This window comes from Gorilla gorilla, chromosome 14 (genome assembly GCF_029281585.2).
Source record: "Gorilla gorilla gorilla isolate KB3781 chromosome 14, NHGRI_mGorGor1-v2.1_pri, whole genome shotgun sequence".
NCBI lineage: Eukaryota > Metazoa > Chordata > Mammalia > Primates > Hominidae > Gorilla > Gorilla gorilla.
In genome coordinates this window covers 106,473,252-106,500,517 of record NC_073238.2, presented here as the reverse complement: position 1 = coordinate 106,500,517, position 27,266 = coordinate 106,473,252, and the positions used below count along the sequence as shown (strand labels likewise).

The following is a 27,266-nucleotide window of genomic DNA, read 5'->3' as shown; positions in this document are numbered from 1 at the left end:
TGAACAGAGAAAGCTAAAATCACATAGAAATTCTTCAGTAGGGAATTTCTTTTGAAGCAGCTTACAGTCTTCAAGATGTCAAGTTATTTGTGCTCATTTGTATGCAGTTAAAAATCATCTGCTTCATCATGATGGGCAAGAGACAGAGTCTCGATATTCACATTTTTTTAGTAAGAATCCTCTGAACAGGTGTGATTTCTCTCTATATTGTACCTCCTGTAAATTGCTCTTCAGTTTATTGTGAATTAAAATTTAAACATTTGTTTACTTGGTGAAATCTTCAGGAAGCTGAACAGTTTGTAATCCTGGCTGTTACAAAACTTTTAGAGAGAAAAGCAATGCATTTGCAAGTAAAATGAACAGGAAATTGCTAATTAGGAATCCCAGAACAACAATGTGTTTTCCCAGGAATAGCATTAAGAACTTTTTAAGATAAGTAAATAATAAAAATAATAATAAAATTTGTTGGTGAATAGCTCCCAAAAGACACATAGGAGAAAGAATGATAAATTATGTCAATATATAGACTAATGGATCAGGTTTGTGTATGCATCTTGAGGCTTTCTGTGTTGACTTGGATGGAGTCCCAAAGAGAAGCTGACTTGCATGTCTGCATGAATAAATTCCTAATTAGCTGCTTAGTCCTCAAGCTTTTACATTCTACAAATAGCTTGATCTATCGGTCTGGACTAGGCAAGAACTTTTGGTCAAATAATATTTTTAAATTGTAGAACCAGATCATATTGAAACTATCACATTCAAAACATGGAGAAATCTTTAACCAAAATATCAGCACTCAAAATTGTATATAAAAATTCAACCTTCATTAGAGATGATATTTATAATTTATGTCTTTCAAATGAAATAATATTATCATTAATAAACCATGAATTTTCCTTCTAGATTTTTTTTCTGGAGATGCTAGACTAAGAACAGATATGACTGATACTTGCCTTATGTCTACTCTCAGTTACTCAGCAGTCTATTATCATCAGTATTTAAAAATCCAAAAATAGCCACTATTATGCAAAACTCTCTATATTGTATTACGTATATTTGTATGAAAGAGCAGTGATTTTTAAAACGATGTACCTCCTGAGCAATGTCACAGATCTGAATGTGGCTTAAATAATTAATTTCTATCGGTGTTACTAAATATCCAAGGAGGATGTGATCAATGCTTTTCTTCCAGAAATATGCAATACTTAAAATTCTGTCTGTGTTAAAGGCTTCATCCATCTGGAATGCAAAATTCACTATGTAGAAGGTGCTCTGTACATCAAGAATCCCATTAGATACCGAATCTGCTCTAAAATAGTCAAACAAGAATCTCACATCATTTCTACAGTAAGATTAGTCATATCATGAAATCCAAACTTCCTTGCAATACAAATGTGTTCTTCCATATTTTTTTAATAGTCTAAAATCTTAGAAAAAAAATTACCCAAAAAAGTAATTGTGATGGCCAAAGGCAGTGGTTCCCAAACTTATGTGCTCATCAGAATCATCTGGAGAGCTCCTTAAAACATAGAATCTGGGACCCTACTCTCAGGGTTTCTTATTCACTAGAGGTCTGAGTTGGGGACCTGAGAATTTGGGGACCACACTTTGGAGACCACTGCACTTGAGGCTTGGGAAATCAATAAGCATAAGTTCTTAAAAGTTTTTTCCTTGTCTCCTTCGGGAGTGTCACATTGCATTTCTCCTTAATCTTATATAATGTAATTGGTATTTCTTTTAAATATCTTCCTTCTTCTCTAATAAATTAGGTGACATTGAAGGAAACACCTATATTCTTGACAAATTAATTAGATGAAATAAAAAAATTATAAGGGAAGAGTAGAGTTCTTATATCAAAACCAAATATGGCAAACCAATATGTAAACTTCTCAAAATAAGCCCAAATGTATGATTATGTACTGACAATAACATTCCTGAATGTATGGATTTATATAAAGAATTTCAGATACAAAGTAACGATTTCTAGCCAATTTCCAAATGTCATCACATGCCGTTTCAATATGTGGGATTAACCTAATTGTTTTTATTGTACCACTCTTAGGCTCTCTACATACTATAGTATCAATGAATTTCCAAGATTATGACATGTTTTACATTAAAATACAGTAAATCATTCACTGATAAACTTCTGTGTTCTGATATGGAACTACAGGAATTATAATAAAATAAATAGGGAAGAAAAATTGTCACCACCAAAGATGAAGTTCTCTTCTTGTCCTTGTCTGCCTCCTGATCCAGTGTGTGGTATGAGAATCAGATTGGGCTCGGTTCCACTCACAAAGGTTGGCAAGCAGTGTTTGGTTAGTCCTAGTCAGTCCACTTGCACTCTTTAATCTCCAATCCGCTGGTAGGACAGTGCAGTAACTACCCATATTCTCTCTGCTTTATGCAATTCATTTCTCAAATAATTATAAAACTGACATTGAAGAACTATTGAACAAATTTTTATTTGCTCTTATTTTATTTGACAATGTGTGCTTGTATTTTATTTGAAATGCACTGGCATTTCAATTGTTCCGAAGTAAGATATCATATCTTTCTGTATTTTGTAAAAATATATGATGATTCTATTATAACATTTTTATGAATCATTATATTTTTAATTTTTTCCTTTTCCGGAAAACAACTAAAAGGACTTGGTAAAAAAATTACGGAAGCACATAGAAATATAATCAATCAACTTTTCCTCCTACACATGTCCTTTAACCCTCTTCTTCTGTAGCTTTTTCATATCACTAGCTGTAAGGCTACCTCCTTCTTTATAAAAATCAAAATTATATTCTTTATTTTAATCTGCCATAACCATTTAATTATTTCCTTATTAATGGAGATTTTGGTTGTTCTACCTTGTGCTAGCATAAAATATGTGCAATTCATGCTCTTTTGTTTACATGGATGAAATAGATGGTTCAAAGGTCATGTGTATTTGCAATATTGATACATGTTGCCCAGTTACCCTTCAAAGACGCAAGAATAGCTTCCCCTCTATTGGGATGTTGAAATACCTTCTTCTCTACATGCTCGTCAATGCCATGAATTATCAAATTTAATGATCTTTGCAAATATAAGTGAAAAAATAGTTATTTGATTTGTATTTATTTGATTTTTAACATTGAGGGTGAGAATTTTGTTTCTTTGTTTAAAAGTCACTGATATGTTCTGTAAATTATCTATTCATGCACTTTGCCTAATTTTCTATCAGATTTTTGGCATTTTTCTAATTCATTTGAGGAAGTATTCATTCATTTAGTGGCAGGGTGATCTTTTGTGAGAAAAGTTGTATATGCTTTATTCTCAGTGTGGTTATGTGTTTGTAGTTTCTTTATGATATGCATTTCTCTAAAAGAAGATTTATATTTTCCAGATAATACAAACATGACAGACTTTCATTCACTATGAATAATAACTTTTTATTCTTTAGAGGTATGTTTCTGGTTTTGTGCTCTTTTTTATTCTCCCTCTCATGTATACCACACAAAAATTGGCCAATTTGAAATAAGATGTTTGTTTTCCCTCAAACTTTATATTCACATTTACCCTTCATAAAGCATTCAAATTATATAAATCTTCGCTTGTGTGAAATAAGAAATATGCGTATACACACACACACACACACACACACACACAAACACACAGTCTCCCCAGTCTTTGAACCAGAGCTCCTAAAGCGGCGACTGGGATAATTTTCAGTTCTAATATTTGGTCCTTGACCCCATTTCCTGACACATAGTGTCTAAGACCTTTGTAATTTCCTGAGTGATAGGAGCAAGCATCTAACACATTCCTCCTAAATCCTCTGGAGTTTCCTGGGTGATAGGAGCATCTTTTTTTCTAATGAGATAATTTCTGATGGCCTCTTGGATGGGGGCTGGTCACCAGAAAAACCAAACCATGATTAGAAGCTTGGAATTTTCAGGTTGACTTTCCATTCTCCAGAGAGGAGAGGGGCTGGGAATGGAGTTAATCAGTTGATGATGGATTAATACTCAATTATTGATTGATCATGTCTACATGATGAAGCCTGAATAAAAATCCCAAAAGTAGGGTGTTCTGAGAGCTTCCAGGTTGCTGAACATATGAAAATGCTGGGAGGATGGCATGCCCAGAGAGGACCTGCAAGCTCCACATTCCTTTTTCTATTGCTTTCCCAGTGTATTTATTCCCTTTGGCTGCTCATGAATTGCATCCTTTATAATAAAAGAGTAAACACAGGCAAAGTGTTTCTCTGAGTCCTGTGAGCCATTCTGCAAATGATAAAACCCAAGAAGGGACTCGTGAGAATCTCCAATGTGTAGCCAAGTCATACGGAAGTTGTGCATAATCTGGGGACCTACTACTTGTGAGTGGCATCTAAAGTGGGGGACATCTTGTGGGACTAAGCCCTTAACATGTGAGGTCTGTGGTAACTCAGGTTAGTGTGGTAATTCAGTTGAATTATACGACATAGAGTTGGTGTTCAAAGAGAACTGGATGGTTGCTTGGTGTGGGAGAAACTCCCACACTTCTGGTCACAGAATTGTTCTGTGTTGAGTGTGAATACAGAGGAAAACAGATTCCCCCTACCCCCATCCCAGGTGGAAACCACCAATGACTTCTCAAAGCACACAGAATAAAATCCAAGCTTCTTCCCGTGCTTATTTGACCTGACACTTGCCCAAGCTACAGTCTCATTCCAGACAATCCTCCAGCATCATCTGCATCACCCTGAGCCACACACGCTGATTTCCCTTCTGTTCCTTAGACACATGAAGCATGGTATTCTCTCTACTTGGAAAATTCAGATCTTTCCACATATTCAGCCTAAATGTGATTTCCCCAGAGAAGGTTTTCCTGGATACTCAATCTAACATGCCCTTAACCCAAGTTCTATGGCATTAGCTTCATGAGAGCACAGGCTTGCCATCTCATTCCTCACCTAAAATACTACCTGTGATAATTAATTTTATATGGCAACTTGGCTAAGCTGTAGTACCCAGTGGGTTTGGTCAAGTAGCAGTCTACATGTTGCTGTGAATGTATTTTCTAGATGTTATTAATATTTAAACCAGTAGACTTGGAGTAAAGCATCTTAGCCTCCATAATGTTGGTGGTCCTCATTCAATCAATTGAAAGCCTTAGGAGATACTAAGGTCCCCAGAAGAGGATGGAATTCTATCTTCAGACCACCTTTGGACTCAAGACTGCAACTTCTGGCAGGTTCCTTGGAGAATTTCCAGCCTAGTAGCATTCCCTGTAGATTTTGGACTTACCAGTCCCCACGATCACATAAGCCAATTCCTTAAAATAAGTTGCTTTCAGAGAGAGAAAGAGAGAGAGAAAGATTGGTTTTGTTTTTGTTTTCTGGACAGCAATGACTAATACACTACTACATGCAGTCACATAGTAAGCCCTCTGACTGCAGGTGTGATGTTTATGCTGTGGCTCTCTCTACCGTACAGAGCGTGAGTACTTACCTCTGTAGAACTGTATTCTAATTTGAGATGCATGATTTCATATTAAGTGGCAATGACTCAATTCCAAACCAATGTACCACACATGTTTTAGTAAATAGCAATACTTGTTATATTTAAATATACATTGCTTGTTATAAACATGATATTTTTATTTGGTACCAAATAATTTAACCATATTTATTCTAAACTGTTGTTGGTTTAATGATCTAATATAACTAAAAAGGTCTAGATTCTGTCTAGAATAATCCAAAAATGAACAATATTTCACACATATAATTATACTTTTCATTTTTCTGAGTATTTCATTTCTTCATGACTACTCTGAAATAAGAAAATATTTTTATTTCTTTATTTTCCTGAAGAAGTAATGCATGCGAATTATTTTTGTGTGTGTGTTTAGACAATCTACTTTCAGAGTTTGACCTTTAATCAGTTTTATACATAATTGCAGCCACACAAAAAATATTAATCATGTAAGCCAAAATGTGGCATTAATGTAAAAATAATTTCAAATCAAATTTTGTAGAAGTTTTTTCAATAATATCCAACAAATTTCCTTTGTTTGGGTTGAAAAATACATCAGAAAAGAAGGATTTGGATGGTTGGACAATAAAATGTGCTATCTGATGAGCTATTCTTATAAATTCAATTAGACTACACTGTAGTCTATTTGAAGAAAAATATATTATGAATAGGTGCCTGTTCTTTTCCAATCTCCCTTCTAGCATTTTACTTTAATATATAATAAATCATTCAACAGTGAATTTATATGCTATGATATGGAAACACTGGAACTAGACTAATAAACAATATTTTCCATTTTTGTAGTTTAGCAAACTTACATCCATTTAACTGAAAAGGGAATAGCTTTTCAGGTGTAACCTCAATATGAAAATGAAGGATGAATAAGAAACCGCTCTGGCTAAAGTAAGAACAGGCATCCTGGAGCCCTTGAAGACTGCTGCTGTTTTGCAATTACACAATCTGGAAGTCACAAGTCTATAGAACTGTGATGAAATGTGTACTCCCAAAGAGATAACAACTTCTGTGCCAAACAGATGGGAAAAGGTCCTTTAGGTTTCCACTTCAGTGAACTTTTATCTTGCTATCTTTTATCTTTTTATCTTCCTCTATTCAACCTCTGGACGCGTGTAACAAGTTAAAAATAGTATCCTCGTACTGTGTTGGCACGGCAAGAAACTGAGTAGACACATGGGAAAAGCGGATGTTTAACCTCATTTTTTCCTAGGGATTCTGTTTAAAATACCTATTTCCTTTGGGAACTCAGTGGATAAAGGGAGATGACTAGAATTGTAGCAGCGTTGAAATTGCCGTGTCACCCAAAACAATCTGTTGTGTGATATACTGAAATTTAGCCTGGCTTCAGAAATTTATTTCCAATCAACTGATAGTCCATTAAGATCAGCTCTAAGACTAACCAGTGAGTGAACATTCCCAAACCACTGGTTAGAAATAAGCATTTTACTTTTATCTCTATAGTGCTTTATCTTTGTATCTTAACTTTCAGTTCTCCCTTGAAAACACTGATATAGTGCATGGGTTCAAGTGACTATCACTCTCCAGTTTGGAGTATCTGATGAACTGCCCATTAAGATATAATTTCTCAGTTTTCAGATCCAATACAATAACCATTTAAAGTATTGATAAGGGAATATCTCCTATTCCCAAACCCAAATCCCTAATACTAATTTTTATTAACTCGTAAAAGAACCTTCACTAGAGGCCACTAAACTCAGAGCATTTCACTCAAGAGTGCATACGCCTTTGTCTTACAAATGGAAGTCTTCTAATCCAAGACAGAACCCATCCAATGAAGAGAAAATGTCAATACAAGTTTCATTTCCATTGAAGTAAATGAGCATATTTTATTTAACGATAACATGATTTAACAGTTATTGACTATGTTATATCTAGGATTCTAAACTGTTCATGTGAATAACTCATTTAATTTTCAAATATTAAGTAGGTATTACTTTCACCTACTTTTTTCTTTTTTGAGATGAAGTCTCTCTCTGTCACCCAGGCTGGAGTGCAGTGGTGCAGTCTCGGCTCACTGCAACCTCCACCTCCCGGGTTCAAGCAGTTTTCCTGCCTCAGCCACATAAGTAGCTGAGATTACAGGCATGTGCCACCACACCCAGTTAATTTTGTATTTTTAGTAGAGACAGGGTTTCACCATGTTGGTCAGGCTGGTCTCGAACTCCTGATCTCGTGTTCTGCCCACCTCAGCCTCCTGAAGTGCTGGGATTACAGGCATGAGCCACCGCGCCCGGCCTTACCCACATTTTAAAGATAAGAAAAGTGATGCACTTAGAGATTAATGAATATGTCTTAATTCACATCACTGGTAAGTGGTTAATCTTTATTGACAACCTTAGTAGCATGGCTCCTGAACCTGTTCCTAACCACTGAGCCTTATTGGCTTTATGAATGAATGGTTGCATTATAATGAATGAGAGAAGGCTTCTAATACTAAATAGTCACGACATGCCCATGAAGCTGAAATGAAAGAGAATAGTGAGAAGGAGAAAACATAATCTGAAAGTTTGTACACAAATGAAAGTAATGCAGTGTAGAGGCCACTCAACTCAGAGCATTTCATTCAAGAATGCATTTGCTCCCACTCGCTTTCTTGCTTCCAAGTCTGCTGATTAAAATTCCATCCAACTTGAAAGATTTTGTAAACTATTCCCACTTGTAAATATTTGTTCTGTGTTCTTGTCTTCTATATCCTAGTCTACATGAGAGATGGACTTATGTCTATTTTGTCCATCACTGTGTCCCTAGCATCTAGAACAGTGTTTGTGAAAGAGTAGATAGTGACAAAGTTATTTTTATTGTGTTACTATATTTTTGTATTTATGTATTACAGAATTTTAAGTGAATACAAATATACAGAAAATATAGTATAACACTCCGTTCCCATCAAACAGCTTCAATTATTACTCACTCAGAAAACTTCACTTCAAATATAATATGACCCTCTTTCTCCCACTCACTGAATTATTTTAAAGCATTCTCAGTCATTATCTCATCTCATCCATATTTTAAAGAATTTATTTTAATTGAATGAAAACTCATATCACATATTACCTCTTTCATTAAATACTGTTGAATCCTCTCAATCAAAAAAGAATTTTCCCCTATTTGAAAGTCTGTGGGATTGTACACTTCTTTTATTTCAAAACCTGTTTTGCTGTGAATGTGTTTTGTGAACATGTTTTCTACCAGTTTGAGATTCCAAGTCCCTTAAAGATTGGGAAAATATCTCATATACCTTTGCATTCCATTCAAGGTCTATTGCAGTATCTTGAATTTGGAAACTAGTTTTCTGTCTTCTCTGCACCACTTCCAAGTACATGGAAAAGGGTGCTAAAATAGTACTCTTTCTGTTTCCATTTCAGCCAAGAACAAGGGACAATAGATGGCATACACCCCTCACTTTCAGTGAGGTGCTAGACATGAAAAGCAGATGACTGAAACCTTGTTTTCAGTCCCACAGTTTGACATCCACCTTAATTGAATAAAAGGATTGAAGCTGAAGAGAACAAAGCAGGGAACTTGTTTGAAGAAAGCTGATTGAACTGCTACGGCATTCCCTCATTCATTGGTCCTAGGTGAGAGAAGTGTTGAAGGATCCTTGGAGCTGGAAGGACTAAAAGGGCTGGTAGTTGGCCTATGCCTACGCAAATGGAAGGCAGCCCATTCTTGTAGCAGAAGTTGGCTGTCTAGTGGCAGAGTAAAGAGAGGCAGCTGCATTAGGTGTAGGCTGTACTTCCACCAAAAGTAGAAAAGAGAGGGAAGGTTTCTATGGGCTAGAATAGATGATATGGGAGAAAAGGAACCCACCAAAAGATCTCAGCAGAAAGAGGCCAAAATATTACCATCACACAGAGAAATAGAGGGGAGAGACATTGTCTTAAGCACAAAAAAGCACTAGGGCATCAGCTGTTAATACCTGCCAGGCTAGAAAGCATCAATGAGAGATCATAAAATTACCAGTCACAAAGAATGGTTTCTTCTCTCACTTCTTTCTCGCTTTTGATCCATCATCTCCCCAGCTCGAAACCTGCCAACTACAAGCACAGGGGAGTCAGAAACATTGTTTGAAGGACGAGGAGAGTGCAAGGTTGGCACACGAACCTGAAACGGTTCACATACACACCCCACTAGGGACTCTTAGACTGAAGCAGAACCTAACTGGAGGAGGGGAAAAACGAAGAGTAAGAGAATTTCACACGTTTGATTATTAGGTTGGACTGGACATTTTCATTACTGAATTTACACTGTTTATGGAACTAACCCATAATGAAAGAGCCTTCAGGCACTAATAGTGACCAAAAAAGTTCTGACAGCTGGCCATGATTTTATTCTGGTGACAAAGTAAAAATGGCATTCCTAGAGGATTTAATGTTTCTACTCAGACCTTTCTGAGTCTGGCTTTCTGAATGTAATGATTACACACGCTTAACAAGAGACAACTGATTACCAAGCCAATTCGTCATTAAAGAGAGATACGGAAGACCTGCCTCAGCTCAGAAGATGATATACCACGCAATTATTGCCGCATTCATAGAGCATTTTTAGAAAAGACCAAAATGTGTATATTGACCTGAGAATGATTAATATTTCCCTAGGCTTTAACCGTAGTTAGGAATGTCAGAACTTGGAGCCAAGTTGATAAAATGTGCATGTCCTTGCAAACATCTCCTGTATTACAGTTGGCCCTCTGGATCCACCAGTTCCAGATCAAGGATTCAACTGTGTTCAAGGATTCAACCAACCACGAATCAAAAATATTTGAAGAAAAAAACATATAAAAATAAAAAACAACACCAAGTTTTAAAAAACAGTATAACAACTATTTACACAGCATTTACATTGTATTAGGTACTATATTTAGTCTAGAGATGATTCAAAGTAAATAGGAGGATGTGCATCGGTTATACGCAAATACTACCCCATTTTATAGCTGGGACTTGAGCATCCTTGAGTTCTGGTACCTGAGAGAGGCCCTGGACACAATTCCCCATGGATACCAAGGGGCGACTATATTTGTTATAGACCCAAACCATGAGATAACTACTTAGGGACTATCATTGAAATAAAAATTACCTACCAAGAAAGTGTAATAGAGGAAGGCAGGGAGAGTACAACTGTGGCATAGGGATATTACACAGCCAAGAATCCTGCAAATTTATTTTCTGTTGATTTCATACCATCAGCCATACCTGGATTTGTCTAATTGAACCTAGAATGTGTAATCTGCAATGTGATGAATTCTGTAGTCCCTTATATCTGAAACTGCAATTTTTATTTTTGTCACAAATAAGCAGAAATGTTTCAGTTCTTCCCTTAATGAAGATTGCAAACTCAGACTTTTGACTTTGGGCAGGTCTTTGCACGTGGATCTACCCCTCATTCCAGTGCCTTATCTTTTTGATAGGAACAATCCCACCCAACATGTCTCTAACCCAAAACATTTCAGATTCATGGAGTTCTTTAGATTCCCATTTAACAAAAAATGTCCATGAAAGTGCATACCATGAGACGTACATGGTCTTAAAGTTGTCCAGGGGGAAAAAAAATCAGCATCCAGAGTCAGCATAGATTGTAACTTGTATGATTCATCTCCCTTCATCTAATCTTCCTTTCAGGCATCAACCTCACTTTGGACCCACGTATTACCCATCAGAGCGTTATCACCAAGTCCAAAGTCCTAAATCTCTTAGTTCTCACTAATGCTTATAAAAATGTCATTCCCTCAGAGTCTTGTTATCTTCAAAGAATTACTCATTGATGTTCAATGATATTAATCATTCTTAGACTCTTAGATATTACAGGAGCTCTATTCCAAAAGAAACTGCAATAGAGAAGAATAAAGAAGATGTGTGACATACAAATGCAAAAAAAATTATTATAGGTGTCACAGTGCATTTAGGGGTTAAAATGAAACACAAATGAGGGGATTCATACCCCTAAGATTCAAGACGAAAGTGAGAGTTTGGCAAAGCTGCATATACAGTTGCATGGAGAAAATGATTTAATTGAAAATTATTCAGTTAATTGCGGGCATTTCAAGCTCCATGGTAAATTGCTGAAGTGAGGAAGAAGTCTTCAAATCACACTTTTTTCAAGCAACCTCCAATTCTGAACCAAATATGATAGGCTATAGGTATGATAATGATAATTATCAGGAAGGTATAGACAAAGGATATGAGAAACTGATTGGATAGGTAGAATTTGCCAGGAAAAAAAAAAAAAAAGAAATAGAAAACAAACTGGTGTTTAAGTCATAAAGAACATACTGCCTTTGCACAAGAAACATAGGAAAAGCAACCAGTCGTTACATTAATAAAATTCAGAAATTCAGACAATCCTGAGACCTGATTGTTTTTAAAATGAAGTTCAAAACTTTTGGAAACTAGGACAGATGTTAAATAGGAAAAATATAATTGAATGCTGTAAGGTCAGGAAGAAAAAAGAAAGATTGAAATTGAAGTGGCTTTCCAGCTAGATAATGGGTAAAAGAAAAAAAAAATTGAGGTTAACAAAATTATGGTCAGGAAAACTGTCATTGCCTGGGTGGAAAGAAAAGTGAGAATTGGTAGAGTACAAACTCTCAGAGATTTATAAAGTTTTCTATTTTATCTGATTTTAAAAACTCATGCACAACCAGTTGAGGAAAAGGGTCAGCTTATCATAAAAGCTAGAAAAGAGAAAACTGGATTATGAAAGAAGCATTCAAGAACATTAACTTAATCAAGATGAAGTAGAAATAATGTGGCATATTAATTTTACCAGGGTGCTATGATATTGCAAAATATATATTTGGTCTTCTTCCCTGTTTCTTGGCATTTGCTAAAATCCTTGGAATCTCCAAAGTGCTTTTTGTATGCTAAAGTTGACTGACACTTCAGAAAGACAGAAGCATGATTAGAGGGTTGGGACTTTCAGCCCCTCCCACCAACCTCCAGGGAGGGGAGAGGGGCTGAAGGTCAAGTTGATCACCAATGGCCAATGGCAAAATTAATGTTGTCTCCATAATGAAGTCTCCATAAATATTCAAGAGGACAAGGTTGAAAGAGCTTCTGGATAGCTGAACACAAAGAAGTTCTTGGAGGGCAGCTGCCCAGAGAGGACACGGAAGCTCATCACCCTTTGCCCATACCTTGCCCTAGGCATCTCTTCATCTGTATCCTTTGTAATATCCTTGATAAAAAACTGGTAAACATAAGTGTTTCTCTGAACTCCATGAGCTGCTCCATCAGATTCATTGAACCCAAAGAGGGGGTTGTAGAAACCCCAACTTGAAGCCAGTTGGTCAGAAGTTCTGGAGGCTGGGACTTGGAACTGGTCTCAGAAAGGCAGGGCAGTCTTGGGGACTGAGCTCCCAGCCTGTGGGATCTCCACGTAGATAGTGTTGGAATTGAATTGGAGGACACTCATCTGGTTTTGGATGCCTGGTGTGTGGTGAAAAAAAACCCCACACTTTTGGTCACAGAAGTTCCGTGTTGATGATTGTTGCGGTGGTATAAAAGCAGAGGAAAAACATGGTTTGAGAGTTTTCTTCAAAAAGGTACTTAACAGATACTGGCTGGTTTAAGAGTCACTGTGGAGGTTAATTCCTGGAGACTGAGGGACAGTTACAGGATTATCTGTTAATCAAAAGGGAAAAGGAAGCCCTGGTAATTAAGGAGCTGTCACCTGAACTTGAATGCCCAGAAAGAAAAGAACGAATCATCAAACAATCAATTTGCAATCACAGAGAACTGAGAACAAAGACTAACATGCCTTTCAGAGAACAATGTTGTTTTGTAATGAAGAGACAGGAAGGGGAGATAAAAGAGACTGTAAGAGATACAGACTACATGGATTTCAATAATATTTTCTTCTTAAATCAGAAATTGTTTGAACTGTTGACCTCAGTGTTGCAGTAGAGTATATGATATGAATACAGTCTTCAAAATCATTTGAGTTAAATAGATTTTGTTTCAAAAATCAAACTCTTTTTACACTACAGATATTTGAGACATTTTCATCTACAATCACAAAGGAATTCCACCTCTTTTGATCAGCACATAGGTGATTTCACACAGTTTTACAGGACTGTCATGATATTAAAATAGTCTGTATGGCTCTCCTAGTCTTTGAAGAAGAATGTCTGTGCACACAAATAATCATATCAATCACCTCTTTAAAAATGCCTGCAGGAGAAGAAATCTTGCCAAAATAATTACTTCACTCTTATAATGAAGAATAGACTTAATCTTGGCCACCAATTTGACCTATTGATGTGTTTGGCTTAATTCCTCTAGAATGAACCTGATGGGTATTATAACCTCCCATAAAAAAGGAAAACACTCTATCATCCCCAGATGTAGTAAACATTCACTTGTTGTCCATTTCCTCAAAACTGAATGGCATTACTTACTTCAACTAACTGCAGGTCTCTGAAATGAATCTCACATATGAGGATTGCTTAGAGCTTTTCACCACAGATCACTGCTATACTTCATTTTTTCTCAAGGAGAAAGTGGTTAACTCAAGATTGCAACAGTGATCAGGACTTGACTTTGTATAGAAACTCTCCTAGATAAATTCAGCAGTTCAATATTGAAGCATATGTATTAACTCTTTGACAAAACTATATCGCAAAATTCCTAGGAAAATCTGAATTGGTAGAAATTAAATGTATAAATAGCACTTTTTACAACGTTAATTTTTACTTTTTTTGAGAATTATAAAACATAAAAAACAATAATGGCCCATAATTCTTGTATCACTTTAACACCTGTTTTCATTTAAAATAAGTATGTACAATACAAATTAAAAAATAAAAGACCTCCCTGCCCCCTAGTACTTTGTCCTAAATTTACGCACATTAACAATTTTCTTGTAACTTTCCAGAAATACTCTATGCAGAACCAATATTAATATCTATTTTATTTTTTTGAAACCTGCTGGTAAAATATATCCTATCCTGTTTCTAGTTAATTTTGTTTAATTATTTGACATCATTCCACAGTAGCAGATATAAATATGTATCAATTTGACTGCTATGTAACATTTCATGATACCATAATCAATCAATGAGAATTGATGGATACTTACATTTTACCATTGAGTTGGCATTGAGAAAAAAAAAAATCTCATTCTAAATTTACATCAAGGGGATGGAACTGGAGGCCATTATGTTGAGTGAAATAAGCCAGACACAGAAAGATAAACTTCACATATTCTCAATCATTTGTGGGAGCTAAAAATTAAAACAATTGAATTCATGGAGCTGGAGAGTAGAAGGATGGTTACCAGAGGCTGGGTAGAGTAGTGGGAAGAGGGTAATGGGGATAATTAATAGGTACAAAATATAGTTAGACAGAATGAGTAAAATCTAGTATTGGATAGCACAACAGGATGACTACAGTCAACAATAATTTATTGTACATTTTAAAGTAACTAAAAGTATAATTGGAATGCTTATAACATAAAGAACTGATAAGTGCTTGAGTTGATGGGTACCTCATTTACCCTGATGTGATTATTACACATTGCATGCCTGTATCAAAATATCACATGTACCCCATATACACCTGCTATGTACACATAAAAATTAAAAATGAAAAAAATAAAGAATTGACTGAGTCATGACTAAAATTAAAATTTTAAGTTAATTTTTTAAGTCAAAAGACACAGAATTTTCTCATCGTCAAATAGAAAAGAGATAGAGTCCAATCAACTTACTTGGGGCATTAAAAGTGAAGTATTGGGGGAATTAAATAATGCTTCTGAAACCCTCAGTTCACGGCAACAGAATAATCAGGCCTGAAACATGCTTATTTTGGCAGTAGCCTTAGAGGTGGTAGGAGTGTGTGAGGCTCATATGCTGGCACTGAGAACCAAAGGGCACAGGAATAGGTTGGGGACCCATGAGACAGAAATGGAAGAGAAAAATGTGCTCAAGAAAGGGAAAATGTCCATTAAGGTGATGAGGTTGGAAGAATTGTTTGAAGATAGTTAAAGACACAGTGAAGCTTGTTCACGAAAGACTGGAGTCTCTATGCACTTGGAAGCAGCTAATAGACAGGAGTCTGTGGTGGTACAGGAAAGGGAAGGCATTAGCTGGAAGCAAATGAGAATACTAAGAATCACACACTTCGCTGATCAGAAATGTGGACAGTTTTCATGGAGAGTCTTTGCTAACTCTGTGCTTTTTCAAATTCATAAACCATGAATGAGGTCTTTAAAAATATATTATGTAGAATAAAATATATTCATTGAGCTGAAAATACTATCACTCTAAAAGGTTTCCCCAAATTATTGATTTCTCCAACAGTATTTCCCATTACACAAACCCCAGACCAACCGGTCAAGAGAGGAATGGGATAAATTCAAATTAAGGTTCTTGCAGCTGTAGATTCAGATAATATAATACAACATAATGTAATGTAGTATATTAAATATATTTATATGATATAATAAATTTTTATTAATCACTCTGGGTTTCTCATTAGTCTTTGTAAAAATATACAAAAAGTTCAATTCCAGTTTGAACAGTTTGAAAAAATACTATGTCAAACTAGAATTTAATTACTAGATCTAAGAAGCAGAAATGTTGACATGAATACACTAAGAACTCAAAGTATGAGAATGCTATCACTTCTCTCAGTAAAAGCAATAAAGAAATATTTGCAAAATTCTTACATTGCAACATCCAAGGTGCATAATGAAAAAAGAGCACTAGTCATATCAGCCAATTATTTTATTTAAATTTAAATACAGTTTTTGTCTTCAATTTTTTTTCTGTGAAGTCTAAGTCTCTATGAGATATTCAGATATTCAGGATATTAGTAAAATAATCATTTAATATTTCAGGAATATAGCTTTTAACTATAATGAAAATGATCACTCAGAAATATATAAGTGGCTTTGTTATATAAATTTCTATTAAAATTGATTATAGTATATGTTTATCATAGCAAAGTTAATTTGCTAAATAATGTTTTAAATGAACTCATCACTTTTGTGGTAACTAAACCACCTATCTGCATATAGAGGAGGTTTACTTGTAATTCATTGTATTAGTCCATTTTCATAGTGCTATGAAGAAATACCCAAGACTGGGTGATTTATAGAGGAAAGAAGTTTAATTGACTCATAGTTCAGCATGGCTAGAGAGGCCTCAGGAAACTTATAATCATGGCATAAGGGGAAGCAAATACGTCCTTCTTCACATGGCAGCAGCAAAGAGAAGTATATGTGCACAGCAAAGGGGAAGCCCCATATAAAACCATCAGATCTCGGGAGAATTAACTCACTATCCCAAGAACAGGATCGGGGAAACCATCCCCATGATTAAATTATCTCCTACCAGGTCCCTCCCAGGTCACCTGGGGATTATGGGAACCACAATTCGAGATGAGACTTGGGTGGGGACACAGCCAAACCATATCTGTCAGAAAGCTTAACACCCTATCTTTCATTTTGGAGACTGCTCAAAAATATATTTTAACACATTCAAATCCAAAGTATACTTTTTAATGGATTCAAATCCAAAATGTAAAATGTACAAATACAACATATATTTATTTTATAGTTTAACAGATTCAGATCCAAACACAAAACCTCATTATCCTACATTCTATAATAACCACCAGTATTGGCAAATCAAGAGACTTTTCCCCAACCAGTTTAATTGACCACAGAGGGAGAATTTATGACTTTCTCAAGCTCAGGAGATTGCTTGAAAGTACAATCAGTTATAGGAAATAAAGGAAAAGAAACTGTCAAAGAAATTCTAGATAGGCAGGAAAAAAAGTAAACATGGAATTTCACTTCTAAGTTTGAGAATAATTGACAACATACCAATGAACAATGCCTCAAACAGATATATATATAAAAGTGCCCCCACTATTACATAGTCTCTCTCTCTCTTTCTCAATCTCTCTCTCTCTCTTTCTTGCATGCTCTCTTTCTATCAGACCATTGTAGGATGGACACATTAACATTGTTAGGACACATATCCATATACCAATGAATCTTTGAATAGGTATTCACATTTCACTGAATTTCCTCACTTTCTAATACTCATGAATTTAAACTAAAAAGAAATACAATATTTGGTAAACAACAGACAGACTGCATAAAAAATAAATGGTGTTTAATTCAAAAGTAGGATTGTTGGTAAGTCATAGATAGGTAAAAGAGAAGACTTTCAAAATACCACAGAATGCTACTATAGTTTTAAGATACCTAAAAGGATCAGGTTTTGTTGTTCTTTTCCTTGTTTTTTAACAAACTAAAGATAAGTATTTAATGTAGACTATAAACTGTGTGACAAAGTTAAGACTGAATTAATCCCCTGAAGATTCAGAAAAAGAAAGCAAGGATGATGTAACTAGTAGTTTTTCACAGACCACATAAAATACCTTTTTACTATATCTTCTCCATTCCAGCAGGGAAGTCCATCTGCAGCAGCTAATTCATTAGCACAAAGCTGATCAGCTAGACCTCCATAGAATGACCTGTACAGTCGAAGGCTGTTGATAAATTCTCTAAATGAAAGAAGAAAGAAAACAATTAAAACCAAACATCCACAATAAAGGCCATCAAAAATGATATGTATTGTTATACATAATGTTTAGGATATAATTTTTATATTGTTATGCATAATGTTTAGAATATAATTTTTTACATTTTCTCTATTTGTTCTCATATATTTTAAATACTTTTCTAACCACCAAGATGAAAATACATTACTTTTTTTTTTTCAAAAAAAAAGCTAGTATTTTAGTTTATTCTTGGAATAAAAAGGTTCACTGGGTATGAATCTTGTGTAACTTCACATCCAAGAAGTTGGGAATGGTATATACTGATGCATAAAGAACGACATCACTTCATTTAGCCTTCCTAAAAGTCCTCACTACCTGCTATCATCTAAGCCACCATGAGAGTACTAATAATTTTCTTTTCCCTGTGGAAAATGTCAGAGACTTACAACATGCCAAGTGATTGCTTACTGATGAAAAGTGTAGTAGGTTATTTTCCTATCTGGGTCTTCTTGGTATCTAAGGACATAAAGTAATGTCTTTACTAAATATGACCCAAAACCCAGACATGTAAGATATTTCAGAAGCATGAAAATAAAAGTTATTGGAAGGAATAATATTTAGTATATTAACTAAGATTTTTTCCTCCCACAATACTTTCCTTCCCCATATCAATTATCGGAGGAAAAATTCAACAACAAGCAGGTTTTTTGTTTTGTTTTAATTTAGAAAGCAAAAACTTTTCAGTTTTAAAACCAAGGCTTTGGAGGACCAAGAACTTGAGTTTTAACATTTCAAAAGGCCAAGTCCTAAAGGCCTTCATTATGTTTTTTTTTTGACATAAACAATTGTTTTGGAAAAAGAAATGAAAAGCCCTAGGCTGATCATAGGAGATGCTCTCTAGACCAGAAGGAAGGGGCAGAAGAAGGAAATGTTGGAAGGAAAGTAAACTTTAGAAATTCATGGAATACGCAGTTAAAATGTAGCAATTATGAAATGTCACCCTCATTAAGACTAAAAATATAATGTGTTTAAAATGAGATCAAAGAAGACAGGTGATTCTAAATTATACCTGGAGTAACTAATTTTTTAAAAATGAAATCTCATTTTGTCAGCTCTGTTACTCAAGTTCATTAATTTTTAGTTCTCTCTCCTATTATTTTTTGTTTGTTTGTTTTAGAGATGATATCTTGCTATGCTGCCCAGGCTGGACACAAACCTATTGGTTTTTAAATAACTATTTGTGAATATTGCTGGAGTTGATTTGTAAAAAAGATAAATATTACTTTCAAATATGTAACATCAAAACTCATAGAGAAAATCAGACGTTTTTAGTATAAGTATTTGGTATTTAAACGAGTTTTTAGCAAAGATGGACCAGATAAGTGATAAAGTGGTTGCAAGAAGCACAATTCTGACTTAACTGTAACTTAGATTGATTACAACAAAGGCTTTATTTTCTTGATAGCATAGTAATTATATTACATATTTACTACTTTAAGTCAGTTTCCTCTGCCAGAAAATAAGTGCCTCAAAGATAGCTATGTCTTTACTAATTGGAATGCATGAACAAATATCAATTTATATGTTGCAGCTACTAAAATATAATTGAGGAAGCAGACTAATTCTTTTTTAGAAAGGTGGGATTTAATGAATGGCAGGATGTGTGACTCCTGTCCTAAATTTTATTCACAATAAATGATCACTTGTTCGGAATCAAAGAGTCTTCTAGGAATGAAGAGACCAGGCCCAAATTGATGGAATATTGAGACTTTTAAATTGATGATGTAAAATTGAAAATATTTTTATGGACCCTAATTCAGTCTTGGTGGATAGCACCAGGTTCATTTATCCCTTCAAAATCAATAGATCCTCATAGAGAAAGCTTTATGTCTTTCTTTTCCGTCCTCTTTCCCACGGCTATACTGCCATTGCCTTAGTCCAAGCCTTTATCATCTTTCTCCGGACGTACTACACTAAGATTACATCCCTCCAATCTCTTCCCATTCTCAATGACAGTCACTTTCTAAAATTCAAATTTCATATTCCAGAGATTATGTTACTCACTTAAAGTCCTTCAAAGGCTTCTCTATAGCATTTTATCTAAGTTTCTTGGAAAGATGTGCAAGGTATCTTCTCACTTCAATTTGAACAACAACCCAAACCATACTTTAGGGTCCCACAAAAGTGAGGTTCTGTTTTCCAAAGACAACCATCATACCTTTGCCTATATTTATTCTGAAAGGATTTAACCTAGAAGATTTCCAGTCATTCTATGAACCATCATCTATAAATTATTGGTCAAAAAGTAATAAACACTACTGAGTACTAAGTTTTTTATTGGCACTAAGGATTCACAGGTAAGCAAGAGAGCACCTGCCTTCTAAGAACACACATTTTGGGGAAAACCTGCAATGATAATACAGTGCTAATGGTGCCAAATTTTAGTGCACAGAGGAATCAGAAGATACTTACAAAACAAGGCAGTATTTCAGTGTTCCATGCAAACCAAACAAAAAGCCAGGATGAGTAAGGGTAAGAGGAAAGAAAATACGGGTAGTATGCAGTTTCACTAGAGGGGACTGTGCTTATGGGAATGAATTATGGTAAAATGGTAAGAAGAAGCCATTTTATCATCAGTCTTATTGCTCATCATAAGACGTTTCTGTTTTATTCAAAAGGCAGTTGGAACCATTAAGTTTTCCAGCAACCAGGTGTCATCATCATCATGGCAGCAACTTGGGAGTAGAAAAGCAGTGAGGTCACTTAGGTGGCTATAACCTGAGCAGGAGAAACCCTGAGGATGTGAGAAGGAGCCTGTCTGTGAACACAAAAACAAGTGAAAGATTTGAAAGACATTGGGAATCCAGAATTGACAGGTTAAAGTAAGAGTGTTAAGATAACACACACAATTTCTAATTGTGTTTTCCCCCTGCTCATGTGAGGGGATGGTCATGTCATTCCCTGAGATAAGAAATAAAGGAAGGGAAATCTCACCTTCTCAGTGTCCCACACTATATTTATGACCTTATCTCTCTTGATATTTTCATCTTTCCAAGGCACACATCACTTTCTAGCCACTTATGTAATATACGGATTAATCAGGCCTTATTGTTTCTTAACTGTCTCTACGGTCCAGAATAAAATATTCAGGCAGGCAGAAATTTTGTTGTTTGCTTGTTTTGTTCACAGCCATAAATCATAGAGCAGTGGCTTTACATACAGTAGCCCCAATAAATAGTCATCAAATTAATAAATGAGTGAAGACTAAGGAATTAATGGTTTCATTCTCAACATGTTCAGTTTGAGATTTCTTTGGAATGTCTAGATAGAGAAAGCAAACAGAATGCTACTTTCAAACTTACTAGGTGTAAATCTCATCTGGGGATTTTACCAAAATGCAGATTCAGATTCAGTAGTTCCAGGGCAGGGCTCAAGACTGCACATTTCAAAGCAGCACTCAGGTGATGTTGATGCTACTGGTTCAAGAACTGTGCACATCCTGGAAGTTTGCTGTTAAAGATGTAACCTTGGAACTTAGTGGACTGGACATGTGATGTGAGACCCACCACCCATACAGGTAGTGACTGAAATAATGGACATGGAGAAAATCTTTCAGGAAAGTAATATGCAGTAATGAAAAGCCAAAAAGAGCTGAAAGTGAAAAGAGCGAAGGAAGAAAACTTCAAAGTTAAAGCACTATGAAAACTAAAGAATGAGTGAATTTGAAGGTAGATTCTTCACAGTACAAAATGCCATCCTGAGAGGTTAAATAAAATACCGAAAATGTCCTTCATATATGGTGACCATAATTATTATGTACTAAATTGTATCACCTCCTGCCACCACTACAAAAAAATTCATATGTTGAAATCTTAACTGTATTTGGAGACAGGGCCTTTAAAGAAATAATCAGGGGCCAGGCGTGGTGGCTCACACCTATAATCCCAGCACTTTGAGAGGCTGAGGCTGGAGGATTGCTTCAGCCTAGAAGTTGGAGACCAGCCTGGACAACATAGTGAGACCCTGTCTATACATACATACATATATACATACATACATACATACATACATACACACACACATAAAATAAAATTTTAAAAATTAAAAAAATAATTAGAATTAAATGAGTTCATACAGGTAGATGCTAATCCAATATGACTGGTGTCCTTATAAGAAGAGGAAGAGATACCAGGGACACACAGGCACAGAGAAAAGGCCGCATGAAAACACCGGGTGAAGGCAGCCATCTGCAAGCCAAGGAGAGAAGCCTCTACAGAAACCAAACCTGCCAACACCTTTATCTTGAACTTTTCAACCCCAGAACTATTGAGGAAATTCATTCGTGTTGTTTAAGCCACCCAGTCTGTGGTATTTTGTTATGACAGCCCTAGCAAACCCATATAGGAATTAAAACACTTGAAGTAAAGTAATGAACTTCACATTTGCTGTACAATGAGCATTAGAAAGAGAAACCGTAAGTGGAGATTTCAAAAAAGAAAAATTAAAGATTTGTTCATATGTATGCTCGTTTCAATGTGGAAGACAGTTGAAAATATTTGGGTATAAAAAGAAGGAGATAAGGGTTTGTGGTAATGAGCTCGTTTCTGGATAGTCTAATTATCTACCTTCTGGGCACACAGGCGCTTGGAAGTTGGCTTCGGTCATCGGACTTGTTTGGGGTTTGAAAAAATGTAGGCAGAATTTATGTATGCTCCCTCTAGGCTGAAGCTTTAAGAACTAATGAGGTTTTGCCAGCTTCTGTTTCCCTCTAGCACGATGACTGGCAATGTTTCAGAGGAAGGCTGCCCTGTCATTCTGAGTCCTAAAGCCCAGGCAAGTTAAGCAGTAATGGCTGCTGATCTGAAATGGCACAGGTTCTAAACAGAAACACAATGTTATTGTTCTCAACCAATGGTATGTTGGGGTAGTTTGCTATCACATCATAACTTAGTCTCTCACGGTTGCTACAATGATAGGAAAAGAAAATTAATAATTCATTAATCAGAAATTCTGCAAAAGAGAGAAGGAAAGGCTACTGAAAACAGAGTGGTTAGCTTTGAATTTTCTGAGGCTAAAATAAGGGAAGAAAGTCTGTGTTATTATTAAGATGGGTTTTGGTTTGTAAAGACAGAAATTTGGGGGGAGATCCTACTTTGGAACACTATATTCTGTGTTTGGCAGGGTTTAGGTGGCAGGAATCAAGAGAAGTGTTGCAAAATGCAGTTGCACTGATAAATAGTAGAACCAGGGATCTACCGTAGGTATATTAAACAAAAATAATTGAGATGGTGGTAAAGGAGGGGATTGAAACACTAGTAGGCATAGTGAACTGGTCAAAAAGACTTACCGGCCAGGCGCAATGGCTCACACCTGTAATCCCAGCACTTTGGGAGGCCAATGTGGGCGAATCACCTGAGGTCAGGAGTTCGAGACCAGCCTGACCAACATGGAGAAACCCCGTCTTTACTAAAAATACAAAATTAGCCGGGCATGGTGGCACATGCCTGTAATCCCAGCTACTCGGGGAGGCTGAGGCCGGGAGGCGGAGGTTGCGGTGAGCCAAGATGGCGCCATTGCACTCCAGCCTGGGCAGCAAGGGCGAAACTCCATCTCAAAAAAAAAAAGACTTACCTACTACCACAGAGCAAATTAATGTTGGCCCTATTATCAGAATTCAAATCTCAGTTGCCAGCTCAATGCTCAAGCTAGCACACGACTACTTTTCCAGTTTTACGTGAAATATTTCAATGAACAAAATATTATATTCTTAGAAAGATTCTAAATTTAAGTTGCTGGGAGAGTGACTGCATCCATGCAATTATTTCTCTACTGTTATGAGAATATTTGCCATTAAAATTAGGATCATAATAAATGCAGGGAGATGTTAACAGTCCAGTCCCATCTAATTATCCTTCAGGGACTGTGTTTCATATGTCAGTTGCTCATCTTGTGCTTCAACTATCTCTAGTACACAGAAATGAAATATAATTATTAAGAGTAACAGTTTGACCATATTTAAAAGAAAATAGAAAAATGTTGCTCATCTGAATATTTATTCAAAGCCTCTATGTCTGGACCAATAAAAATGGATAATTTGTAATTTGGGCTTGTAACAGTGTAGCATTTGTTCCCTGTGCCTCCATTTTCCAAGTTGAATGCAGAATCAACATTAGAAATGAGCCATACAGGCCAGGCATGGTGGGTCACGCCTGCAATCCCAGCACTTTGGGAGACCGAGGCAGATGGAATCAATTGAGGTCAGGAGTTTGAGATCAGCCTGGCCAACATGGCTAAACCCCGTTTCTACTAAAAATACAAAAATTAGCCGGGCTTGGTGGTGCATACCTGTGATCCCAGCTACTTGGGAGGCTGAGGCAGGAGAATTGCTTGAACCCAGGAGGCAGAGGTTGTAGTGAGCTGAGATTGTGCCACTGCACTCCAGCCTGGGCTATAGAGCAGCGAGACTCTGTCTCCAAAAAATACCACATCCCTGCTTTTAAAATACTAACCCATTTATATAAAATGTCTTTATTAAAAAGTCAAAAAATAACAGATGCAGGCAAAGATGTGGAGAAAAGGGAACACTTATACACTGTTGGTAGAAATATAAATCAACTTCTATGGAAAATGGTATGGAGATTTCTGAAAGAACTAAAAATAGAACTACCATTTGATCCAGCAATCCCACTATTGGGTATTTCCCAAAGGAAATCCCACTTGGTATTTGGAAATTCCACTATCCCAGCAACTCCACTATTTGGTATTTACCCAAAGGAAAATAAATCATTATATCAAAAGATACCTGTAGTAGTATGTTTATCGCAGCACTATTCACAAAAACAAAGACATGGAATCAACCTAATTGTCCATCAATAGGAGACTGGATAAAATGTGGTCTATATTATACACAATGGAATACTACTCAGCCATAAAAATGAATCAAATCATGTCTTTTACAGCAACATTGATGGAAGTGGAGGACATTATGTTAAGTGAAATTAATCAGAAACAAAGTCAAATATCACATGTTGTCACTTATAAGTGGGAGCTAAACAATGGGTACTCATGGACTTACAGAGTGGAATAATAGACACTGGAGACTCAGGAAGGTGGGAGGTGGAAGTGGGGTGAGGTATGCAAAATGGGTACAATGTACACTATTTGGATGATGGTTACACTAAAAGCCCAGACTTCACCACTACACAACATATCCATGTAATACAACTGCACTTTTGCCCACTATATCTATAAAAAATTAAAAAAATAAGAAACAATAAAATGTCTTGCCATGGCGTAAGAGCGCTCGACTCTTTCCCCTAAACCTCATTCCATGACAGTCCCCCTTCTCTCTATTCACACACACCAGCCAAAGCCCACACACCTATACACGCATTGCATAAAACAACTCAATATTTACTGAACAAGATTCCAGGCTTAGAACATCCAGTTTCCTCCACCCAGAATTGTCTTCTCCTTCTACTTTACTCTCAACTTTCTACCCATCCTTCAAGATCCTGCTTAAACCTCACATCCTCTCCAACTCCTTCCCTAACCAACTGGTATAGCAACTGGTTCATCCTCATTTCTCATCTAGCCCCTGCCTATGGTTGTATTATAGCCCTTGCTCTCTAGTATTATAATCCCCCTGTATGCCAATCTACCTTCCCAATTAGTGAATGTGCTTCCTGAAGACAAAGGCCAAGTCTTCCTCATGTCTCCAGGATTTGGACCACAGCTTGGTACCCAACAGGCACTTAACAAATTCTTTTTGAATTAGCCCCAGACTAGTTTTTAACAACTTCTAGAATTAGAAGCTCCTACAAGGAATATGTTTTACACAATGATAGTGATAATTTAAAGTTCTTTAAGTGCACAGGCGGCTTGGGAAACTTTAAATTAGGGGACCTATTCCTAGATTCTGGCAAAATATCAGAGAGACCTTTCTGGTGTGTTGCATTAAAAAATAGAAGGAATCTCTAAGGTAGGACAACAACTGAGCCAGACTCTACTAAAGAGGCTCAAGACAGCTCCTATTTATATGTAATGTTAAAAGTAATATGTAGTGACACATTAATATTTAGTTGCACTGCTGTGTAAGATAGCTATCATAATTAATACATCACAGATATGCTGCGTTATGAAGACAGAGATAGAAAGAGCCTTAGAGATCATCTGTTCAAACAGCTCCTGTCCTATCTATACATTGTCATCACCAAGGAAACTTTTTAAACTGTACACCTGGAGTTCTCCCTCAAACAATCAGATTTATTGGTCCAGGATGAGAACTGAGCATTTGGGTTTTCTGCAAGCTTCCTGAAGGATCCTAATGTGCAGCCATGTTTGAGAACCAGTGACTTAGTCCAACCCTCTTATAAATAACAAAAGTGGAAATGAGAGAAATAAAAAGACTCATGAAAAGTCACTAAATTATCAGTTAGGCATTTAGTTGATACAGACTTCAACATCTTAATTAATTAACTGAAAATCTCATTACTTAGCAATAACTGGCTGCCAGTGGATATTTGATTAATCAAAGTTGAATAAATCTTTAGATAGAAGAGTATTTCCACCTGTTTCCAAACATTTATGGAAATTATCACATTTTAAAAACACACTCATTAGTAGATTGTTAGATTAGAAAAAAAAAAACAGATACATCGCTACAATGACAAAAAGCTACAATGAGAATGCAATATGTTCAGACAGGAGTTATCTACACGTTTTGACCAGTCTAAAATGTCTGGAGCAGGAAGCAGGCAGTGGGGTAAATTCTAATCACTGGCTAATGCCCAGCTTTGTACACTGTGCAACAGAGTAAAGTAGAAAAAGGCTGTAGCACAATTGCTCATTCATAGCCTGCAGCCTTGTTTGCCCTGAGCTTACTGAAGGCAGGGGAGAAACATGGACTAGCATAATTATTGCTTCATTGCTTCCCATGCCCTTGAGGCCAACAGTGCCAGAAAGGTCTCCTGATACATCACGTGGTACAAAATATATATAAAGGGGAATGCAACCCACCCTGAAGTAGTTGTTTCTGAATCTGTTGACAAAGGAATGCCAGTTACTACTGTTAAATTGAGTAACACTTCCAACTGGCTATACTGTTATAATTGATTTTAATCATGTTTAATTATAAAAGTAATATATCTTTTAGTAAGGTGTAAAATAATAAAAAGGTGCATGACTAACCAGTTAATTTCTGTCCTTCCATAGTCTTTCC

General features: G+C 36.1%; 1 protein-coding gene across 1 annotated transcript in view; it reads right to left on the bottom strand.

The window, feature by feature from the left end:
- Positions 1 to 27,266, bottom strand: part of GPC5 (glypican 5) — a 1,465,923-nt gene that overhangs the window by 1,090,034 nt on the left and 348,623 nt on the right. Inside the window, exon 5 of the mRNA XM_019039972.4 lies at positions 17,924 to 18,049. Coding sequence (XP_018895517.3) covers positions 17,924 to 18,049 — 126 coding nt within the window. The remainder of the gene's footprint in view (positions 1 to 17,923; positions 18,050 to 27,266) is intronic.